Raw genomic sequence first — 22,377 nt, 5'->3', positions numbered from 1 at the left:
CAAATCCCAGAGCTAGAAGAAGAAATGAAATAAACAAGATCAGACCAGAATTAAATGGCATAGAGACTCAAAAAACAATTCAAAGGATCAATGAATCCATGAGCTGGTTCTTTGAAATGATAAACAAAATTGACAAACCATTAAACAGACACATCAAGAAAAAAAGAGAGATAACCTAAATAAACAAAATCAGAAACCAAAGAGGAAAGTAACAACTGATAACACAGAAATACAAAGGATTAGGTCTTCCTGCCAAGATGGAGGTGTAAGTAGATACACTTTGCCTCCTTGCACAACCAAAAGAAGAACAACAAATTTAAAAACAAAACAATAACCAGAACTGCTGGAAAATTGAAATGTATGAAAGTCTGACAACAAGAAGTTAAAGAAGAAACATTCATCCAGACCAGTAGGAGGAGCAGAGAGAGGTAGCTGGGATGGATAGGACTCACAGTAAGGTGGTAGCTGGAGGACCCAGGCAGGCGAGGTGGTAGCAGGTGGACTGGGAAGTCCAACATTTGCATGTGGATAAACCTGAAGAAACAATTGGGGAGTGAGACAGACCATGCAACCCAGGGTTCATGCCCAGGGAAATAAATCCTCAAAATCTCTGACTGAAAACACATGTGGGGGTTGAGGCAGCAGGAGAAACTCCCAGCCTCACAGGAGAGTTAATTGGAGAGACCCACAGGGTCCTAGAATGTACACAAAACTACCCACCTGGGAATCAGCACCACAAGGGCCCAATTTGCTGGTAGGAAGCAGAGGAAGTGACTGAAAGCGAAAAGCCGAGCAAGCAGCATTGTTCTCTCTTGGACCCCAATCCCACATACATGCCACAGTGTAGCGACTTGAATTGCCCCATTCTGGCAAATACCTAAGGCTCTCCCACTTGCTACATAACAGGCATGCCAAGACAAAAAAATATATGGCCCAAATGAAAGAACAGATCAAAGCTTCAGAAAAAATACAACTAAGTGATGAAGAGATAGCCAACCTATCAGATAGGGAGTTCAAAACACTGGTAATCAGGATGCTCACAGAAATGGTTGAGTATGGTTACAAAATAGAGGAAGTAGTGAAGGCTCTACAAAGTGAAATAAAGGAAAATATACAGGAAACCAATAGTGAAGGGAAGGAAACTGGGGCTCAAATCAATAATTTGGTACAGAAGAAGAAATAAACATTCGACCAGAACAGAATGAAGAAACGAGAATTCAAGAAAATGAAGAGAGGCTTAGGAACCTCTGGGACAACTTTAAATATTTCAATATCTGAATCACAGGGGTGCCAGAAAGAGAAAAGGAAGAGCAAAAAGTTTAAAACTTATTTGAAAACATAATGAAAGAGAACTTTTCTAATCTGGCAAAGGAAATGGACTTCCAGGAAGTCCGGGAAGCTCAGAGTCCCAAAAAAGTTGGACCCAAGGAAGCACACAACAAAGCACATCATGATTAAATTATCCAAGATTAAAGATAAGGAGAGAATCTGAAAAGTGGTAAGAGAAAAGGAGTTTCCTAGAAAGGAATTCCCATAAGACTACCAGCTGATTTCTCAAAAGAAACCCTACAGGCAAGAAGGGGCTGGAAAGAAGTATTTGAAGTCACGAAAGGCAAGGATTACCTACATCCAAGATGACTCTGTCCAGCAAAGCTATCATTTAAAATAGAAGGGCAGATAAAGTGCTTCCCAGATAAGGTCAACTTAAAGGAGTTCATCATCACCAAGCCCTTATATGAAATGTTAAAGGGACTTATCTAAGAAAAAGATCTCAAAAACTATGAACAGTAAAATAACAACAAACTCATAACTATCAACAACCAAACCTAAAAAACAAAACAAAACAAAAACAAAAAAAACACTAAGCAAACAACTCTAATAGGAACATATTCACAGATATGGAGAACATGTGGAGGGTGATCAGTGGGAAGGTGGGGGGGCGAAATTTGGGAGAAGGTACAGGGAATAAGAAGCATAAAAGTTGGTACAAAATAGACAGGGGGAGGTTAAGAATGGTATGGGAAATAGAACAGCCAAAGAACTTATATATATATGATCCATGGACATGAACTAAGGTAGGGGAATGATGGTGGAAGGGAGAGTACAGGGTGGAGGGGAATAAAGGGGAGACAAAAATGGGATAACTGTAATAGCATAATCATTAAAACGTATTTAAAAACAAAAATAAAAAAGACAAAATCACAATATCATATCAATTGATGCAGAAAAAGCACTTGATAAAATCCAGCACCCATTTATTATAAAAACCACTCAGCAAAGTGGGAATAGAGGGAGCATAAGTCAACATAATAAAGGCCATATACAAAATAACTACTGCCGACATCATATTCAATAAGCAAAAACTAAAAGTGTTTCCTTTAAGATCAGGAACAAGACAAGGGTGTCCACATTCTCCACTCTTACTCAACATAGTACCATAAACAAATCAACAAACAATAAGTGCTGGTGAGGTTGTGGAGAAAAGGGAACCCTAGTACATTTTTGGTTGGAATGCAGACTGGTACAGACAATATGGAAAACAGTATGGAATTTCCTCAAAAAACTAAAAATGGAACTGCCTTTTGACTCAGCAATTCCACAGCTGGGATTATACCCTAAGAATCCTGAAACACTAATTCAAAAGAACCTATGAACCCCAATGTTCATAGCAGCACAATTTACAATAGCCAAGTGGTGGAAGCAACCTAGGTGCTCATCAGTAAATGAGTGGATCAAAAAACTGTTGTACATTTACACAATGGAATACTACACAACAGAACGAAAGAAGAAACTCCTACCCTTTGTGGCAGCATGGATGGAACTGGAGAGCATTATGCTAAGTGAAATAAGTCAGGTGGTGAAAGACAAATACCATATGATCTCACCTTTAAGTGGAACCTAATCAACAAAACAAACAAGCGAGCAATAAGAACCAGAGACATTAAAATAAAGAGCAAACTGACAATGACAAGAAGCGGGGTCCGGGATAACAAGAGAAAGAACGGGAAGGGTCAAGTCAGGGAACATGTATGTATAAGGAACCCATGGACCTAGGCAATGGGTAGGAATGTGGGAGGTTGGGGTGAGTATGGCAGAGGAGACTAATGGGGGGATATGGGGACAACCGTAATTGAACAAGAATAAAAAAGAAAAATAAATAAATAAAGTGAGATGGAAAGTAACAATAGATAACTCTTTTATGTAACTGCCTAATGAAGTAATTTCTACTGTTAGCTTTTGGGAACACATTGAAATACAGTATGTTTCTTTGTGACTATGAGCACATGGGTACTATAAAATGACAAGGGCTGCAAAACCCTTTAAAAAAGAATCTTAGTTACTTTCCCAGATCCATGGGGTTCTACAGTCAGGATCTAGAAAAGATATCTCATCCCAGGACTCCGGTATCTAACTGAGGAGGATCCTGTGTAGTCAACTTTATTTGCTTTTTGTTCACTAAATTTGAATTGTTAATTAATCATCTAACCTCATTGGGATAAGGTAAGGTTAAGCAAAATAATTGAAGAAACTATACTAATTTATCAATATGCTTAATAATACTTCTACTAATTACATTGAAAACTGTTTGTCCTCTGATCTAACCAGATGGGGTTGAGGCTGGTCCACAGGCTTGTTAGTAGGAAACTCCCAGGTGGACTTTTCACCACTGACCTTTGGGGAATGTCCAAGGCCAGCAGGTGGAGGTATCCTCTTCCCTCACCTCAGTCTAAAAGTGTGTTTGGGTGGAAAGAGGCAAAGTTCAGAGTATGGAAACTGCCCTGCCTCAACTGCTCTTTCTGAAGCTTCTATACCTTTGTACTGGGAAACAGGTAGGAAAAGTGTTGCCTCTGGTGAACTTTGTTTTTCCTCAAAAGCTGGAAAGCTAATCTGACTAAGGAAGCAGCAGCGAGCTTTCCCCAGCAACTCGTCTACTACCCCTTCCTTTTTCACTGGCCCATCATCCTACCTCACTACTACCCTTCCCACTCCACATGATGGAATCTTGAGATTGACTTACGTAGTAATCTTGATCTAGACCTTTCCCCCCAATCAGATGTAATTGTCCAAGAGAAACCTGGGAAAGAGGATTTTTGAAAATTATCTTAGCAGTGCTATTAATTTAAATAAAGGAAAGAAAAATTTTACTTGGTGATTTTACTATAGTATATTGATTCACTTTGATGCAGTTGATATGTCTTTAAAAAAGAAGCAGGGAAATATTCCAGGCTATATCTTTGATTGGGTAATTTGTTGATGCTGAGCATATAACTTCTTTAATGAGTGGCCTGCTATATACAGTACTACCTGGGCACATAACCCTAGAGGCCTTAACTCTTGACTCTAAAAGGTGATACACACACCATCCCATTCTCATTCCCAAAGACAGAACATGTCTAGATCCTGGTAAGAAAGATCCTGGTAAGTTCATTTATATTAAAACCAACATTGGATGGTGCTTTCTTCTATAATTAAAATCTAGGCTTTTTAAAAATGCATTTTTAGGAGTGAATGTAAAAAAATTGCCATTACTGGCTTTCCTATAAACCATAGGAACTGCAAATGGCAGGGGACATAAAAGGAGAAAGAGGAAAGACTGCGTCTTCCCTTTCTCACTTAAGATGGAGAATTTTTAACTCTAGTTCTCAGAACAAACCAAGCACTTGGTAATATGCATGTTCTTAAAATTAAACTTGTCTGTATACATTACTTGTATTTGAACATCTCCTCTTTCTGCCAAAAATTTATAGTATTGGTATATGTCCCAATCCAGAATTCCACTGTTGGAATGCAGATTTTCAGGTATCTCAGTTAGTCTCACTTTTTCCACTGGGATACCTTCACTTCTTTCCAATTTTTCAGCAACTGTGAATAAAACAAGCAAGAGAATAGTCGGAACACACAGGTTGCAAGAGGTAACAGTCAACTTAGAGAAAACTGTTAGTCAGTCCTATTCTCTTTAAATTGTGCAGAGATCTAGTCTATTAACAGAAGGGAAATATCTTCAGGTGATATAAATTTGCTGAATGTATTTAGTTCTGAGAAAAGTGCAAGAAAGCTTTGCAACCCATACAAATATTGTATCAACATGTTTCAGACCCTACTAAAGATCTTGGTCAAGCAGTTTCAAGAAAAAGACAGCTTTTACAGATTTTAGAAGGCAACTGACCCCTTCCACTATTGACTTCCAGAGACTGAAACTACAATATAAGAGTAATAACTGCTCCTTAATTACTTCCTATGGATAATCTGAAAATAAATATAAAGATAACTATGCTTGAATAAACCTAATAAAGCATGCAATTTGAACTATATATATATATATAGTTATGTACAGCATCTTAAATTCAAAAGTAGTTATTTTCCTTTCTTTTCTCAGATCCTAATAATGCAAAAACATATATTTACATGTTGTTCTGACTATAGAAACTAATCAAATGGACTTCTCCTTATTCACTTCTTGGCAGACTTTTATTTAATATTCTAGTATGTAGTCTGGTTCAGTGATGTTGCAAGACGAAATGTTACATACAGCCTTGATAATTATTCTAGGACTATACCATATTTTGTTGTGTATAATGCACAATTGTGTTCAAATTTTTGAGGGAAAAATAAGGATGTGCATTATACATGTGCTGTAGTAAACCATGGGTTTAGTACTAAACGTTATATATAGTAAAATATGGTATGTTAATCTCATGCTGTTTTTTGTAGACAAAGGATACTTGAATTGTTCTCAAGTGTAGGAATAGAGATCACCAATGTATGCATGTTACATCCACTTCCACAGGCATTTTAAACAAGTCATCTCATATTCTAAATGTTAATATTTATTGATACTACATTCAAATTCTTAGTAGAAGTGAAGAACAAAACAAGAACAAGTAAAGCATAATTGTCTGGGGACATGTAATAACAAAAATAAAAGATGAGCACAATCATGTAAAACTTTTGGAAAAATAACTACAAGAAATCAGAAAACTCTACACTGTATTAAAAGAATTGTATTATAACAGGTGTTAAAAGCATACACTTTTAATACTTTCATAAATCTGTCAATTGGCATTGATTTAGTTTTTAATTGCTTGGAAAGTATGTTTATCTTAAAATAAATTATGTGGATTACTCACTATATTCTGCCACTTTCTTGTAATGATATAGGGCAACTTCACAATTCTGTAGAACATTGATTCCTGACAAATATCTGTACCCCTAAAACACAGGCATATATATTCTTAATATTCTGATAGTACTATAATAATAATACAAATATTTGGATCCAAGAATATTTAATTTACAAACCAGTATCATCTGGGACATCATGCTTCCTCCAGCACTTCCAAAGGTGTAATATATTAGTGCCTAAAGTTAAAAAACACACATGTATATAAAATCTAAATTTGAAACTCAAACTAATCATTGCCCTTTTATTCCTAGCACAGAAATGAACCTTTAAGAGCTCCAAAATAAATTCCATATTTCATTCTCTTCTTCTGTAAAGACAGCTGACATTTTGTGGGCTGTCTTACTGAGCTCTGCAGCCTACAAAAAGGAATTGTACATGAAATTTATTTAATTGTCACAAAATCCCTATGAAGTAGGGTTATCTACCTTTAATGAAGAAATTGGAATATGGGACATTAAGAAAGTTACAGTATTTTAATCCTAAACTTCTCTGACTATTTAGCTGGTGCTTTTAATCTCTGTGCTACAGTGAGCCCTTTTATCTAAAGAGTAGAATCTCTATTCAATGTCTCTTTAAAAAATCAGTTTTGTTCAGAAAAAGTAGAATGACCTTACCTTGGCTTGATTATATTCCATTCCTATTCCATAAGAAGACAAAAATCCTAATGCCTAAAGCCCAAAAGAAAAAGTTAATCAATCAATTTATTTATTTCACAATTATTCTTATCTACATTGGTAAGGGGTATTTTAAATATTTGCTTCATTATAATTAGCATTATCTTATTTCTTATACCACAACAAAGTGCCTATAATATATAAATGGCCAAGAAGCACATGAAAAGATACTCAACATAACTATTAGGGAAATACAAATGAAAAATGTAATCAGATATCATTTCATATCCATTAGGATGGCTACTTTCAAAGCAAACAAACAAGCAAAGCCAGAAAATAGGAAGTGTTGACAACGGTATGAAGAAATTTTGTGGGAATGTAAAACAGTGCAGCAATTGTGGAAAACAACCTGATGATTCCTCAAAAAGTTAAATAGAATTACAATATGATCCTGCAATTCTACTTTTAGGTATATATGCAAAATAATTGAAAAGAGGATCTCAAAGAGATAGTTGTATGCCCATCTTTATAGAGCATTATTCACAATAGCTAAGGTTGTAAACAACCCAAGTGTCCATCATCAGTGATGAATGAACACAATGTGGCATGCAATTATGTTGATCATTGTAGCTTAAAGTATATCTTAAAATATATATATATATATATATATATATATATGTTAGAGAGAGAAAGAAACATTGATGTGAGAGAGAAACATTGATTGGTTGTCTTCCATGCAGCCTGATCAGGGGATCAAACCCATAAGCTAGGTATGTTCTCTGACCCGGAATCAAACCCACAGCCTTTTGGTGTATGGCTGACACTCCAACTGAGCCACACTGGCTAGGTCTAAAGTATATCTTGATATCTCATAGAGCAAATCTCCCCTCATTATTATACCCTCCAATTTGTTTACTACTCTTAACCATTGTAGACAAATTTTAATGTATGTGTTCCATGTATCACCAAACTTTCATAAATTAATTTTTTTCACTTTCTGATATATTTTGGAGATTGTCTTCTGCCCATACATACTTATGGGTGGACATGACATAATTTCATAGCATAGTCATTCCCCTAATGTTAGACGTTTAGATTTTTCATCTCTTACTAAATACATTGCAAATCTTGTACATTCACAGGTATATATATATTTTTGGAACAAATAACTGAAAATGGAATTGCTGAGTCAAAGTGTATATGCAGTGAAAATGTAAATAGTTACTGACAAATTGCCTACCAATGTATTATGCAAATTTATGCTCTTACCAAAAGTATGTGAATTATCCATTCCCCCATATTCTCACCAATGCTAGATATCTTTGATTTTCAATTTTTTAGTTTTACTAGTCTAATAAATAAAAAAATCTTGTTTATATTAGGATTTTTCCAAATTATTGGTGAAATTAAGCATCTTATTAACTAGCCATTTAATTTCTTCTGTCACTTGAATATTCATATCCTTTGATCATTACTACTATGTTTATTTATCTTTCTTTGTGGTGGTTTAGGATCTCTATATAAACTGTATGTATTAGTCATTCATTTGTTATATATTTCGGTGAATATTTCCTCCTAGTTTATCTTACCATTTGTCTTTCATCACTGATTATGCTGCTATTTCATTATACAGAAGCTTTAGAATTTTAAAAGATTTCTCAAGTTTTCCTTAAAGAATGCAGCAGATATCAATAATAAATCCTCAGAGTGACTTTTCTGTATTCTACACATGCCATTTATTCTATATTTTATATCAATGAAACTGAATATAACATGTCTTTATGTTGCCTCCCCAGATTATGTGTTTCTATGCCACTGTTATACATTAGGATAAAAATAATGCTTACTTGCATGTTAGGTGCCAAGATTAGCATTTTAGCTTGATTAGTCATTGGTGGGAGATAAAGGAGTGGGAAGTGGAGAAAAAATACCTTACTGTATCAAAAATGAAATTAAATGGCCCAAATCCAGGGCAATAGCAAATGCTGGTGAGGTTGTGGAGCAACAGGAACTCTTATTCATTGCTGGTGAGGATGCAAAATGGTATAGTCACTTGGGAAGACAGTTTGGACGTTTCTCACAAAACTAAATATACTCTTACCATATGATCTATCAATCACACTCTTTGGTGTTTACCTAAATGAGACAGAACTCATGTCTACACAAAAACCTGCACATGGATGTTCATGACAGCTTTATTCATAATTGTCAAAACTTGGAAGCAACCAAGATGTTTTCAGTAGCTGAATGAGTAAATAAACTGATATAGCTAGAGAATGGAATATTGTTCAGTGCTGAAGAGAAATGAGCTATTGAGACACAAAAATTCATGGAGGAAATTTAAATGAATAGTACCAAGCAGAAGAAGCCAGTCTGAAAAGGCTACATTCTTGATAATTTCAACTACATGACATTCTGGAAAAAGTAAACCTTCAGACAGTAAAAAGGTCAGTCAGTGGTTGCCAGTGGATGGGGGGAGAAGAATGAATAGGTGCAGTACAGAGGATTTTGAAGGGTAGTGAAAATACTCCGTATGATACTATAATGGTGGGACACATGGCATTATATGTTTGTACAAACCCATAAAATGCACACCATCAAGAATAAACTCTTAAAAATTAAATTAAATTCCTTTTATTGAGAAAATGTGGCAGAGATTGCTGGTTGTACCTTGGAATCCCTCTCCTTCTAGGGTAAAAAAGCCTCTTAATTTATAGCTGAGGATGTGGTAACCAAAAAAGACTGTAAGGATGAACCATAAGGATGTAAAAGTGTTGTAGGTCAAATAATAGCAGTGTCATGTGTGTTCTTTAGCCTCCTTAGCAGTCAGATGTGGTCATGTGACTAAGTTGTGACCAACAGACATTTATGACAGTGATGTGAGCAACTTCCAGGTCATGATATTGAAGGTATGCCTTGCCTTTCCCCTCTTTCCCACTAGCTGGAATGCTGACATGATGCTGAACCAACCTGGGCGATGCAGAAAAGGGCAACCCCCCAAAGATGGCAAAGCCACAAAATAGAAAGAGTTCCTGATGATTTTACTGAGCAGAGCTACCTTCTTCACTCAAATTTAACAGCAGTGAAAACGACGATTCTGTTTTGTGTATGACAGTTTATTCTGGGTCTTGGTCATACCCAGCTAAACCTTTATCCTAACTCTGTGGTTATCAGAGTATAGGTTGTGGTTTACTTGGATCATCAAGACCTTTCAAAAGGTCTTCAAGGTTAATACTATTTTTATAATACTTCAAAGATATTATTTAAGTTTTTCATCAATGACATTATCACTGATGATGAAGAGCAATGGTAAGTAAAACTGCTGGCATGTTATCATGAATCAAGGAAGTGCTCCAAATCACCATTTACATGGTTTTGTATTCTTCATATGCTGTATCATAGGAAAAGTAAATATGCTAGTTTCATTTAAGTCATGGATTTTGTCCTGGATGGGTGGCTCAGTTAGTTGGAGCATTGTCCTAACACCAATAGGTTATAAGTTCGACTTCCAGTCAGGGCATGTACAGGAGGTAACTGAGTGATGTTTCTCTCTCACATTGATGTTTCTCTCTCTCCCTCTCTCTAAAAATCAATAAAAATGTCCTCAGGTGAGGATTAAAAACAACACATGGATTTTTATCTTGTCAGTCTTTGGTTACATGAAAAGGTACATATAAGCTAAGTAAATTAAGGTTTTTCCTAAATTCTCATTCAGAGTCTGACTGAATCAGTTTTAAATTTAGAAAACCTAGTAACTGTCTTTGTTCAACCTGATATCATTGTGCCATTAAGAATATCAGCAGTCCAACATTTCTTAAGGGAGTGTTTCTTGATTACCTCTAATGTTTCTTCCAAACTACTGACTCATTCTTCAACTATTAATGTTGATGGGATGTTGATTAAGTTAATTGTGCTGCTTTAGTACTTAGTTGCCTTAAATGCATAGTAACTTGGTACTCAATAAATCAATTTTTTTTTTTGCAACACTCTGTCTTTTAAACACCTGAGGGTACTGGAAATATCAGAGGAATATTTTGTAAAGTATATGATTATCTAATCACTATGATGTACACCTGAAACTAATGCAAAAAAATTGAATGTAAATGGTAATTGAAAAAATATACTAAAAAATGTGCAAAAAAATATCACTGATCAATCAGTCTGATTGGATGAACCTATGTCATGTGACCCTGATGCTAGATTCAGAAAGGAGAAGCCCCTTAGTTCATTGTACCAAATGAACTAAGAATGCGAGGAAGGACATTTCACAGAGAGAATTGAGGGAGACAAAAAAAAGAACACACTGACTATGTATAAATACAAAATTAAATCTATATGGGAAAGTATCCTAACAAAATTAAAAAGCTAAAATTTTGAAAAATAATTTTCAAAAAATAATCACACCAAGAAAAATGTCAATTTATTTAAAAAATATAATTGATACCTCATTTTTAACTAGAAGCAATAAAACAAAAAATATTAACAAGAAGATAGCTTAAAATTTAGCTGATTAATTCCAAGTCTCTTAATTTTTAGAAAAAGGCAAAGATAAAATAGAAACTGAAATCACTTATTAAGAAGTCAATGATGATGATAACACTACATGTAAAAGTTATAGAATACAGGTAAAGCCAGATGCAGAGGAAAATATATAGCTTTAAATGTTTTAATAACAAGTAACTTAAGCTTATATAGCCAAAAGGTAAAAGAAAAAACTACAAAATAAAATAACAGTAGAAAACAGTATTTTAATAGGTTTTCAGCTAATTTTTTAAAGCATTTTTATTGATTATGCTATTACAGTTTTTCCAATTTTCCTCCCTTTATCCTCCTCTTCTCTGTTCTCCAACCTTCCAGCATCCCCCTTCTTTAGTTCATGTCCATGGGTTGTACATATAAGTTCTTTGAGTCCTCTGTTTCCTATACGATTTTTTATCTTGCCCCATCTATTTTATGTCTACTAATTATGCTTCTTCTTCCCTGTATTTTCTCCCCATCCCTCCCTTCCCCCTCCCCACTGAAATCCCTCCATGTAATGTCCATTTCTCTGATTCTGTTCCTGTTCTGGTTGTTTGCTTAGTTTTTGTTTTCATTGCTTTTCTTTTCTTTTTGGTTTATTTGTTGATAGTTGTGAGTTCATTTGTTGTTATTTTACTGTTCATATTTTTTATTTTCTTTTTCTTAGATAAGTCCCTTTAAAGTTTCATGTAATAATAATGGCTTGGTGATGATGAACTCCTTTAAGTTGACCTTATCTGGGAAGCACTTTATCTGCCCTTCCGTTTTAAACAAAAGCTTTGCTGGATAGAGTAATCTTGGAGGTAGGTCCTTGCCTTTCATGACTTCAAATGCTTCTTTCCATCCCCTTCTTGCCTGCAGAGCTTCTTTTGAGAAATCAGCTGATATCCTAATGGGCACCCCTTTGTAGGTAACTGTCTCCTTTCCTCTCGTTGCTTTTAGGATTCTCTCTTTATCTTTAATCTTGAGTAACTTAATGATGATGTGCCTTGGTGTGTGCTTCCTTGGGTCCAACTTCCTTGGGACTCTCTGAGCTTCCTGGACTTCCTGAAAGTCTATTTCCTTTGCCAGATTGGGGAAGTTTTCCTTCATTTGTTCAAACAAGCTTTCAATTTCTTGCTGTTGTTCTTCTCCTTCTGGCACCCCTATAATTTGTTGATATCTGCCCTGCCTGGTTTCAGGAGCTGCAACGCCCTCCCCCCCCATAGCTAAGGCTGAGTGAGAGACACTAAGGAAACAAGCCTGTCTCCCTGGCATGAGTGCTGTCTGCTCCATGTCTGCCCCCACCATTGCTTGGTCAGTTAGCCAACGATGGGTAACATTCCTCAGAGGAGGATGGATCTTAGACAGGTACAATCACATGAGAAGGCTCTCAGGGAAGAGACTCAGAGGGCTGTGGAAATGAGAGGTTGATTGACCCCTGCCCCCTTGGCTTTGACAAAGCCTGAGCCCTTATTCTATCTGTGAGAAATCCAAATCTTCTGGCTGCCTTTGTCTCCTCTGCCCAACTCAGGTCTGCAGAAATAACAGGGGCAGTGCAGTCCAGACCAGAGTCAGCGGACCCCCAGAGTGATTAGACCTGAGACAGGGAGTATGCAAGATCCTGTGAAACCTGCTTGCTGAGGATGCTCTTGAATTAGAATATGAAGGCACTAGTAAGAAATGAACCTAGTCTTTTAGGTCCTGTAGTTTTTAGGTGATAAAACCCCAAACTCAGTGGAAGCCCTTTCAGCTCTTTGAAAGTTACCTACTTGTTTGATCTTCCCTGCCAGACTGTAATCAACAAATTGTATCTGTATTCTTAATAAAAGCCTGCTCAGGAGGGAAGGTTTCGTGCTCTCCCCTTGAGAGAGTGGCCGTTCCATTCCTATTCCTCCACAGGACTCAGTAGTCTGTGTGTATTTTTCTCGTATCTCGAGCATCAGCAGTGCTTGCGGTTACTGCCGGCTGGTGACTGCCTCAATAATTCAGATATTGGAACGTTTCAAGTTGTCCCAGAGGTTCCTAAGACTTTCCTCATTTCTTTGCATTCTTGTTTCTTCCTTTTCTTCTGGATGGATGTTTATTTCTTTCTTTTGTTCCAAATCATTGCTTTGAGTCCTGGTTTCCTTCCTGTCACTGTTGGTTCCCTGAATATTTTGTTGTATTTCACTTTGGGCATCCTTCATTTGTTTTTTCATTTTTTGACCAAGCTCAATCAGATCTGTGAGCATTTTGATTACCAGGGCTTTAAATTCTCCATCAGATAGGTTAGTGATCTCCTCCTTGCTTAGTTCTCTTTCTGAGGCTTTGCTCTGTTCTTTCATTTGGGCTGTACTTCTTTGTCTCAGCAGCTGATCAGTGTGTAAGGGGGCGGGACCATAAGAATTCACCAGGGCAGGGCGACCCTCCTTGCGGCACTGCAGCACTGTATGTGGTGGAGGCGCCAGAGAGGGAACAGTGTGGCTTGCCTGCTCATCTCTATCGCACTTTTCAATGAACTTAAAACTCTCATGTGAGACTGGGAGTATCTTCCACTGTGGCAACCCCAGCCATAGCCCACAGTCAGCTCTGGGTCTCAGTTTTCCCCTTAAGTCAGCCCTGCCTGCACAGCCCACTGAACTCGGCAGCCAGCCCCACCCCCATGGTCTGCCCAGTTGCTGTGGTTTTTCTGAGTTGGCCTGTGCTGTCCATGCCTTACCAGTCTGGTTGTTATGGTTCATTTTTTCTTTAATTCCTTGGTTGTCAGAGTTCCATGCTGTTTGATTTTGTGGTGCTTTTGGTTATTTATTGATTTTAGATTGGTTGTTATCCACATTTTGGTTGTGCGAGGAAGCGAAGGGATTCTACCTATACCTCCATCTTGGCCAGAACCTATACTTTCAGCTAATTATGTATTCTCTTCTTTGGCTCCATGCCAAAACTCAACAGTAATTGATAACTTTGTAAAGATTAGTTACAATGTGGAATTTGAAATCATATCAATGAACTTTTCCTATTCTCTTACATTGAAATCAATTGGTCTATCTTGCATTTTGAATGGCGTTTTTTTACCCATACATGATTTTATATCATGTATTGATCATTTAGAAAACATTAGTTCACTGAGTTATGCAAATCTTGAGAAAGTGATCTAGATGAGTTAAATCAGTATCTATAGATAAGCTGCGAAATATATAAATAAACATCAAACAGTAGCAGATTCTCCAGAGTCATAACAGTGGTAATTATCAGAAAAGAACAACTGAGTTACCAGACAGCTGTCCTTAAATAGCACTGTTAATAGGAATAAAACAAAAATTATAATAAGAAAACACTGGCTTATAGTTTAATTGACAGCATTTATATGATATAATTATATAACTTTCATTTTAAAATTATATAACTTATAGTCAATAGGGTCTTACAATGGATAAAATATGAAGCTATCATCTCTACCACAATTTTCCCATCTCTTTTTTTTTAAAGATTTTATTTACTTATTTTTAGAGAGGGAAGGGAGGGAGAAAGAGAGAGAGAGAGAGACAGAGAGAGAGAGAGAGAGAGAGAGAGAGAAAGAGAGAGAGAAACATCAATGTGCGGTAGCTGGGGGCCCGTGGCCTGCAACACAGGCATGTGGCCTGACTGGGAATTGAACCTGCCATGCTTTGTTTTGCAGCCCGTGCTCAATCCTCTGAGCTACACCAGCCAAGGCTAATTTTCCCATTTCTTAGTTTAGCAACCCTGTAAAACAGCTGTCTTAATACAAGTTGTTTTTAAGGAACTCATGCTGCTTGACAAATAGTACAGTTTCATTTTATGGGATTTTCTACTTTTTCATCTAGGACATGAGAACATCATGCAGGACTTTGTTAACTGCATCCCTAAAATCAAGATCCAACAACATCTGATAATTCAATCAAAACAGAACATGAATAAGTTTGCAAACTTTTATTACAATGTGAAGGACAAAGAACTATGTTACTTTTTTTAAAAAGATTTTATTTATTTATTTTTAGAGAGGGAAGGGAGGGAGATAGAGAGAGAAACATCAATGTGCAGTTGCTGGGGGCCATGGCCTGCAACCCAGGCATGTACCCTGACTGGGAATTGAACCTGCAACACTTTGGTTTGCAGCCCGCACTCAATCCACTGAGCTACGCCAGCCAGGGATGAACTATGTTACTTTTTAAACTAGGGAACTGACTACACAGTTCAGTTTCCCAAAGCATTATAGCTGTAATATGTAGTTTATAAGTATAATTTGTATAATCTACTTCCTCCATAAACTTAAAATTTTTTTTCTATGATTCAGCCAATTTGTTTCTAGTCTCCAAGATTATCTTTTTAGGAAAGTTGACCATAGAGGCTGTTACTAGTAATGGAAGGCATCTGGAATCCTGGTACTCCTCTAACCCTGGTAAGTTTGTATTTGAAATGGTTAAGTTGGTTCCTTTTAATAATCTCTCTAGCCAATATTTGATTTCTATTTTTCTTGCAATGCTTAGCAATTTCTGATTCTGCTCAATTTAGAATCTATTTTATTTATGTAGAAACTTTGATAGTAAACAAATATATTATATATAAGAAAATGAAGATACCATGCTATTCAATTGAGCTTGCTTTTAAAAATATGCTTTCACCAATGGTGTATCATTTTTGTGCAGAGCCTACCATACTTTTTTCCTGACCCTTCTGAGAAATCTGCAAGGTCATGAAATTGTGGAGTGAATTGTATGGGAGTTAAATTTCTATCCTGTGACTGCAGAGAAGAGCTTTCCTCTGTATAAAGCTCACTCAAGAAAGTAAAAACTAAAATCATAATTTTACCAGCTGCAAAGAAGCATCCCAGAGATATGCTCCCTGTCTCTTTAGCAGAAAAATAATAATGGATGATTTTGAATTAATTTCCTGGAGGGATATATATATGTGCATGTGTGTGTGTGTGTGTATATAAACATATATATAATAAGATATGTATGATATATGTGTTATATATCATACATATATCTATATATCATATATAGCACGATACATATTTGATATGTATCAAATATATATGATACAAGATATAATAGAAGAATACATATACGAAACATTGTACATAGGACAATGATGCCTTATTCCCTTTCAAAGTAGGGACCTTGGACTTCACACAGTTCTCCCAATTGCCATCAGCTGCCCCGTCATATTTTCCTGAATCTTATCGATAGTCTGAAATCTCTTCCCTTTCAAAGGTGATTTTAGTTTGGGGAAAAGCCAGAAGTCACACAGTACCAAATCTGGGCTGTAGTGGGGCTGAGTCACCTAGGTGATTTGATGTTTGATGAAAATCTCTGCCGAGACATGATGCATGAGTGGGCACATTGTCATGATGAAGCTGCCAGTCGCCAGTTGTCCCTAGTTGCAGGCTTCTGAATCATCCAAATAGTTTCCATGGAGGAATGTTCAAGCTCAATGCAAAATCTGATGCAGATTTGTTGCCTTATTTGCTCAGTCATTTTGAATGCAATGGACACACAGTACACATACTCATTCAATGGTGTCTACTGCACCCACTGACTACTACAGTGGAGTCATCATTGTTCACGCGTGTGCATTCCAGTCCACTCTCCTTGGCTGCCCGGTTACATCAATGTTGTGCAAACTGTTCTCATTATATTAACAATGGTTTGACTTTTCCTGGACAGAATACACACACACACACACACACACACACACACTCCTTAAATCATGGCCAGCACTAGAGGAAGACAAAAGAAGTTATGGGCTTTCATGTAGTAAATATGCTGATTACAGTCAGGGCTGTCCTATTTCTTTATACTTGGGCATTGTTGCGTAACAGCTTTACAGTAATTAGGTTTTGTATTTGATCTTTTTCTGAGATAAGAGCTAAGATGAAAGGAGATGGATTATACAATGATTAAATTTTAATCCAGAAAAGAAATGCTGTGAGTCAAAAGAGAATCTATATCATAGTGATGACATCAATGACATTTGCAGTGGTTTTTAAACATCAAGTTCTGCAAATTAAATTTGTTTATAAGGCTTGATTCTAATCTCAGTCATTGTGCCATGTTTTTTAAAGGAACTGTTACAGTAGCTGGGATTTGAAGAGAAAGAGTTAAGCATAGAGAATATTTAATTATATTTAAAAATAATTACTCAAGTTCCATAATAAAAATTTAAAAATTAAATATTCCTCCTTTTACTTGTTATATTAGACATTATTGTTAAAAGAGAAAAAAGATAGCAAGTTTTCATTCATTGTTGTACAAGGTTTGAAAGTGTCTGAGATCATTACTTTTAGCTCAAATTGCATACCACACAAAAGTGTGAAGCAACCCTGACGAACAACTTAGTTCCTGTCTGCACTCTCTACGAAAAGAGCATTAAGATGCTCTTAATGAAATGCTCTCTCTATACAGGTCAAGATGAAATGCCCTATACAGGTAATCCTAGAGTTATCAAAGTGAGTATCAGATCAATACTATTTTTTTCTTAGTAATAGCACATAACTATAGTCCCTCCTCTATGAAACACTTCTATAATTCAAATCTGAAATAAAGAAAGAATATGTGGCATCTGCCATTGTGATAGAATTATTCTAGAATCACAAAGCATGGTAAAATCTTTCTCATTATATATCAGTTATAGTTATTTTTACACAATAAAATGGATTATCTCATAATTCATTAGTTGAATTATGGAATATCTCAGAATTCATAGTTGAATTATGAGATACACAGTGAGATACATAGTGAATTATGAGATACATAGTGATACATTATGAGATACATTATGAGTTACATAGTACTTTGTGCTGTGTAACCAAGAGAGTACATTTATCTAAGTTAAATAACTTTTTTTGGTATCCCAGTAATATATATCCATGAATAGGAAATTTAGGAAAAAAAGTAGAAGTATTTCTATGTCAGTGCCATGATTACTGGGTGGTAGGGGGGATGCGGGTGGGTGGAGGTGGAAGAAGGTATATGGGGGATATATGGTAGTAGAAGAACTACAATTTTTAAAAGATTACATCACTAAAAATAAATAAATAATAGATATATAAATAAGTAGAGGGAGGTATAATAAAATATATAAATAAATACAAAGAAAAGAACCATAAATAATACCATTACTTAGAGATTACAGTGATTAATTTAAGTTTTAAGGTGGTACAATGTGGATGATCCATTTCTTGATTCTTCTTTTTTCTTTTTTTATTGTTCTCCATGTACAGTTGTCTCCATTTTGCCTCCAATCATTTCTTGGTTCTTAAAGCCCATGATGTTTAACCCTACTTTCTTTTTTGGCAAATTAACAAATTTCCTATTAAAATAGATCATCAAGAAAAGTTAGTTGTTCTAATTCTGAATTTTTGCTTCCTCAGTGAGAATCAGAGAAATAAAAAATAAATAATTTATCTACCTCCAGTGAGAATATTACACATCTTATAGGTCATCCTCTAGGGTATGACTCCTTTTTGTCTGCTATTTCCTCAATTTCTACCATTGTCAAGAAGACTACACAATTAATAGTTCTCATTATTTGAATGGTACAGATTCTTTGAAAATTAATTAAATGGGCTCTGTTCATAACTTTAAATGTTTTTATTGCTTTTATTGTGATTTCTTTTAGTTGATTTGGAATTTTGTGAGGTAAAGCATTCAATGTGCATGAAAAGAAATAATTACACCTTTTCCTCCATCCAGCTTCCTTCTATACATAGCCTGAAATTGCATTTTCTCCAACCCCCTCAATACCATTTTATAATATGAATACATATATTATTTTTCTTTGTTAACTCAGGTCTCTGCCAGATCTCTGGCACTCCATGCCTCTCCCATCTATACATTTTAGTATTTCTGATTGTTTTTCCTCTTCCCTGACAGAGGTAGGTGTCTTCATTCTTTTTTCTCTCCTCTCTCTCTCAATCTCTCTCCCTCTCTCCCTCTCTCTCTCTCTCTCTCTCTCTCTCTCTCTCCCTCCCTCTCTCTCCCTTTCATTATCATTTTGGTGTACATTTATAGCTTCTATAGCCATATTTCTGTTGTTACATTGTCCTCACAGTTCCTAGCAATATTAAGTATGAGTGTAGGCAGTATTCCTGTACCAGACTAGCACAAACAGTTTGAGAAAGTCACCTGGCCAGCCCTATTAGACAGCTGTGATCAATGTGGCATGTGCCCAGCCCGGTCCCAGCAACCTGCCACCAAATTAAGCATTGTTTGTAGCATAGAACCTCTTTAACTAGTTGTACAAGGAGAAAAATAAACTACAATAGGGCTCTTTACTGGAAACAGATTTTCCTATAGTGATGACAGTGATGACAGTCAAAATTTCAGAATAGACTCTGATTGTAGCATTGGAGCAGGGTCCTGTAGGCTCTCTGCTAATTCAGATGTTAACAGTTTGGCCACTAGATTATGGGGAGTTCAGGGGAAGAGGGAGATTCTGAAGTGAGGAATAAGGGTGTCCAGGATGTCGGGCATAAGGGGAGCTTGGAACTGGAACATTTTGCTAAGTAGTATTGTACCATTTCAATAAACAGTGTGGTTGCATTTTGCATATCAGGTCAAGGTCAGCCTTTCAGGTGATAAATTTGTTCTCACCCACATTCTGTCTTCTTGTTCTCATGAGACAAACACACATATATATCAGACAAATATTATCCTCATTTTACAGATGAGGAAATTGAGACTCAGAGAGGGCAGGTCGAAAGGGTCAGTGTTAGAGCTGAGATGTAAAGCCAGGACTAACTTAACTCAAAGGCAAAGAAGTTGGAATTAAAATTGTTACATGACATCATTTTTAAATGTTCTTTAATATTTGCTAAACATTCTTGAAGATATTTAGTTCTTGTAGCAACCTTTTGGAATAGTGTGGACCTTATTAATAATACCCTTTTCATGTGTGGGAAAACAGGTTTAGAGAAGTAACTTTCAAGAATACTGGAAGACTGAACAAAAGAATGGACATCATTAGGTTGTACAATCTGGATTCACACACTGTCAGACTGATTCTGGAACCCATGCTCTGCTACTACACCACGCTTCTACCCCAAATGCCTGTTCTTCTCTACAAAGATGGCTTTGATAACACATGGCCAATAGTCATACACTTAGAGTTGTTTTTTCTGGTATTGATTTAGCACTAAACCAATTCCATTTTCCTACCTGGTTCTCCTTAAAAAACAATGGCTAAAGATTGAAGGTCAATTAACTGGAATTAGAAAGTGTTCTGTGACTGTGTAACAGAACCACACTCACTGGGGTTTGTGGAGTGAAACTTGGGGTTCAGATCTAAAATCCAAGTGTTTAATGTATCATTTAGGTTAATTTGAAGTTTCTTTTCTGGGAGAAGAACTTTGACATTTTATCAAACAGAAAAAAATAAATTTTATATTACCTACATCCAATATTCTAGACTGGGTTCAAATGTGACTTCTTCCTCGAAGCCTTCTCTACCTGATCTAAGGAGAGCTAGTCAGACCCTTTTCTGTGTCAAAAGCACTTTTCTTTAGGGGAAAAAAAACTAGACTTTTAAAAAAATTTTGCTTTCTTCTAAGCTGAAAACACTTTTTGTTATTTTGGATGCTTCTAGTAAATTCATTAGAGAAAAACCAATTTTGTAATGTGTCTCCCACAACATCTTTCTTCTGGTTATGTTTTTTAAAATATATTTCATTGATAATACTATTACAGTTGTCCAATTTCTCCCCCTTTTACCCCCTTGACCACTAGCCCTCATTTTCTCCATCAATCCCCCCACCCGACTTAGTTAATGTCCATGGGTCGTGCATATAAGTTCTTTGGCTACTCCATTTCCTATATTGTTCTTAACATCCCCCTGTCTATTCTGTATCTAACAATTTGTACCTTTCAATCCCTGTGTCATTCCTCCCATTTTCCCCTCCCAACTGATAACCCTCCAAATGAACTCCATATCTATATGTTTCTGTTCTGCTTGTTTTCTTAGTTTGTCTTTTAGATTCAATTTTAGATAGTTGTGAATTTATTGCCATTTTAATGTTCATAGTTTTTACCTTCTTTTTCTTAAATAAGTTCCTTTAACATTTCATATAATAATGACTTGGTGATGTTAAACTACTTCAGCTTTACCTTGTCTGGGAAGCACTTTATATGCCTTTTGATTCTAAATGATAGCTTTGCTGGATAGAGTAATCTAGGTTGTAGGTCCTTGCTTTTCATCACTTAGAATACTTCTTGCCAGTCCCTTCTAGCCAGCAGGGACAGCAAAGTTTCTTTTGAGAAATCAGCTGACAGTCTTTGTAGGTAACTATCTGCTTTTCTCTTGCTACTTTTAAGATTTTCACTTTATTTTTAACCTTTGTAATTTTAATTATGATGTGTCTTGTGGTCTTTTTGGGGTCCATTGTATTTGGGATTCTTTGTGCTTCTTGGAATTGTATGTCTATTTCTTTCACCAAATTAGAGAAGTTTTCTTTCATTATTTTCTCAAATAATTTTCAATTTCTTGCTCTTCCTCCTCTCCTTCTGGTACTTCCATGATTGGAATGTTGGTATGTTTGAAGTTGTCCCAGATGGTCCTCACCCTAGCCTTGTATTTTTTAATTATTTTTTTCTTGTTTTATTTAAACATCTATGTTATTACAGTTGTCCAATTTTTTTCTCCCCTTTATCCTCCTTTGCCATGAACCCCCCTCCCAACCCTCTAGCATTGTCCCCTACCTTAGTCCATGTCCATGTGTTGTACATATAATTTCTTTGGCTTCTCCATTTCCTATACTACTCTTAACCTCCCTCTATTTTGTGCCTACCAGTTATGCTTATTCCCTGTACCTTCTTCCTCCATTCTTCCCCTCCCCCACCCCACTGATATTTGCTAAAAGTGATTTATGTGATCTCTATTTCTGTGGTTCTGTTCCTGTTCTAGTTGTTTGCTTAGTTTTCGATTTTATTTTTAGGTTCAGTTGTTGATAGTTATGAGTTTGTTGTCATTTTACTGTTCATAGTTTTTGGGATCTTCTTTTTCTTAGATAAATCCCTTTAACATTTCATATAATAAGGACTTGGTGATGACAAACCCCTTTAACTTGACCTTATATGGGAAGTA

The 22,377-nt window shown here is 36.0% G+C and overlaps 1 protein-coding gene across 2 annotated transcripts in view; it reads right to left on the bottom strand.

Moving 5' to 3' along the window:
• Positions 1-22,377, bottom strand: part of SEL1L2 (SEL1L2 adaptor subunit of ERAD E3 ligase) — a 92,645-nt gene that overhangs the window by 57,442 nt on the left and 12,826 nt on the right. Inside the window, exons 3-7 of one of the 2 annotated variants that reach the window (XM_036009553.1) lie at positions 6,799-6,852; positions 6,301-6,360; positions 6,129-6,210; positions 4,709-4,863; positions 4,019-4,075 (exon numbers count right to left, since the gene is read on the bottom strand). In XM_036009553.1, the coding sequence (XP_035865446.1) occupies positions 4,019-4,075; positions 4,709-4,863; positions 6,129-6,210; positions 6,301-6,360; positions 6,799-6,852 (408 nt within the window). The remainder of the gene's footprint in view (positions 1-4,018; positions 4,076-4,708; positions 4,864-6,128; positions 6,211-6,300; positions 6,361-6,798; positions 6,853-22,377) is intronic. The other variant, XM_036009554.1, reaches the window with a different exon arrangement.

Source organism: Phyllostomus discolor, chromosome 9, assembly GCF_004126475.2.
Source record: "Phyllostomus discolor isolate MPI-MPIP mPhyDis1 chromosome 9, mPhyDis1.pri.v3, whole genome shotgun sequence".
NCBI lineage: Eukaryota > Metazoa > Chordata > Mammalia > Chiroptera > Phyllostomidae > Phyllostomus > Phyllostomus discolor.
The sequence above is the reverse complement of the archived record's forward strand: the minus strand, read 5'-3'. Positions and strand labels throughout refer to the sequence as shown.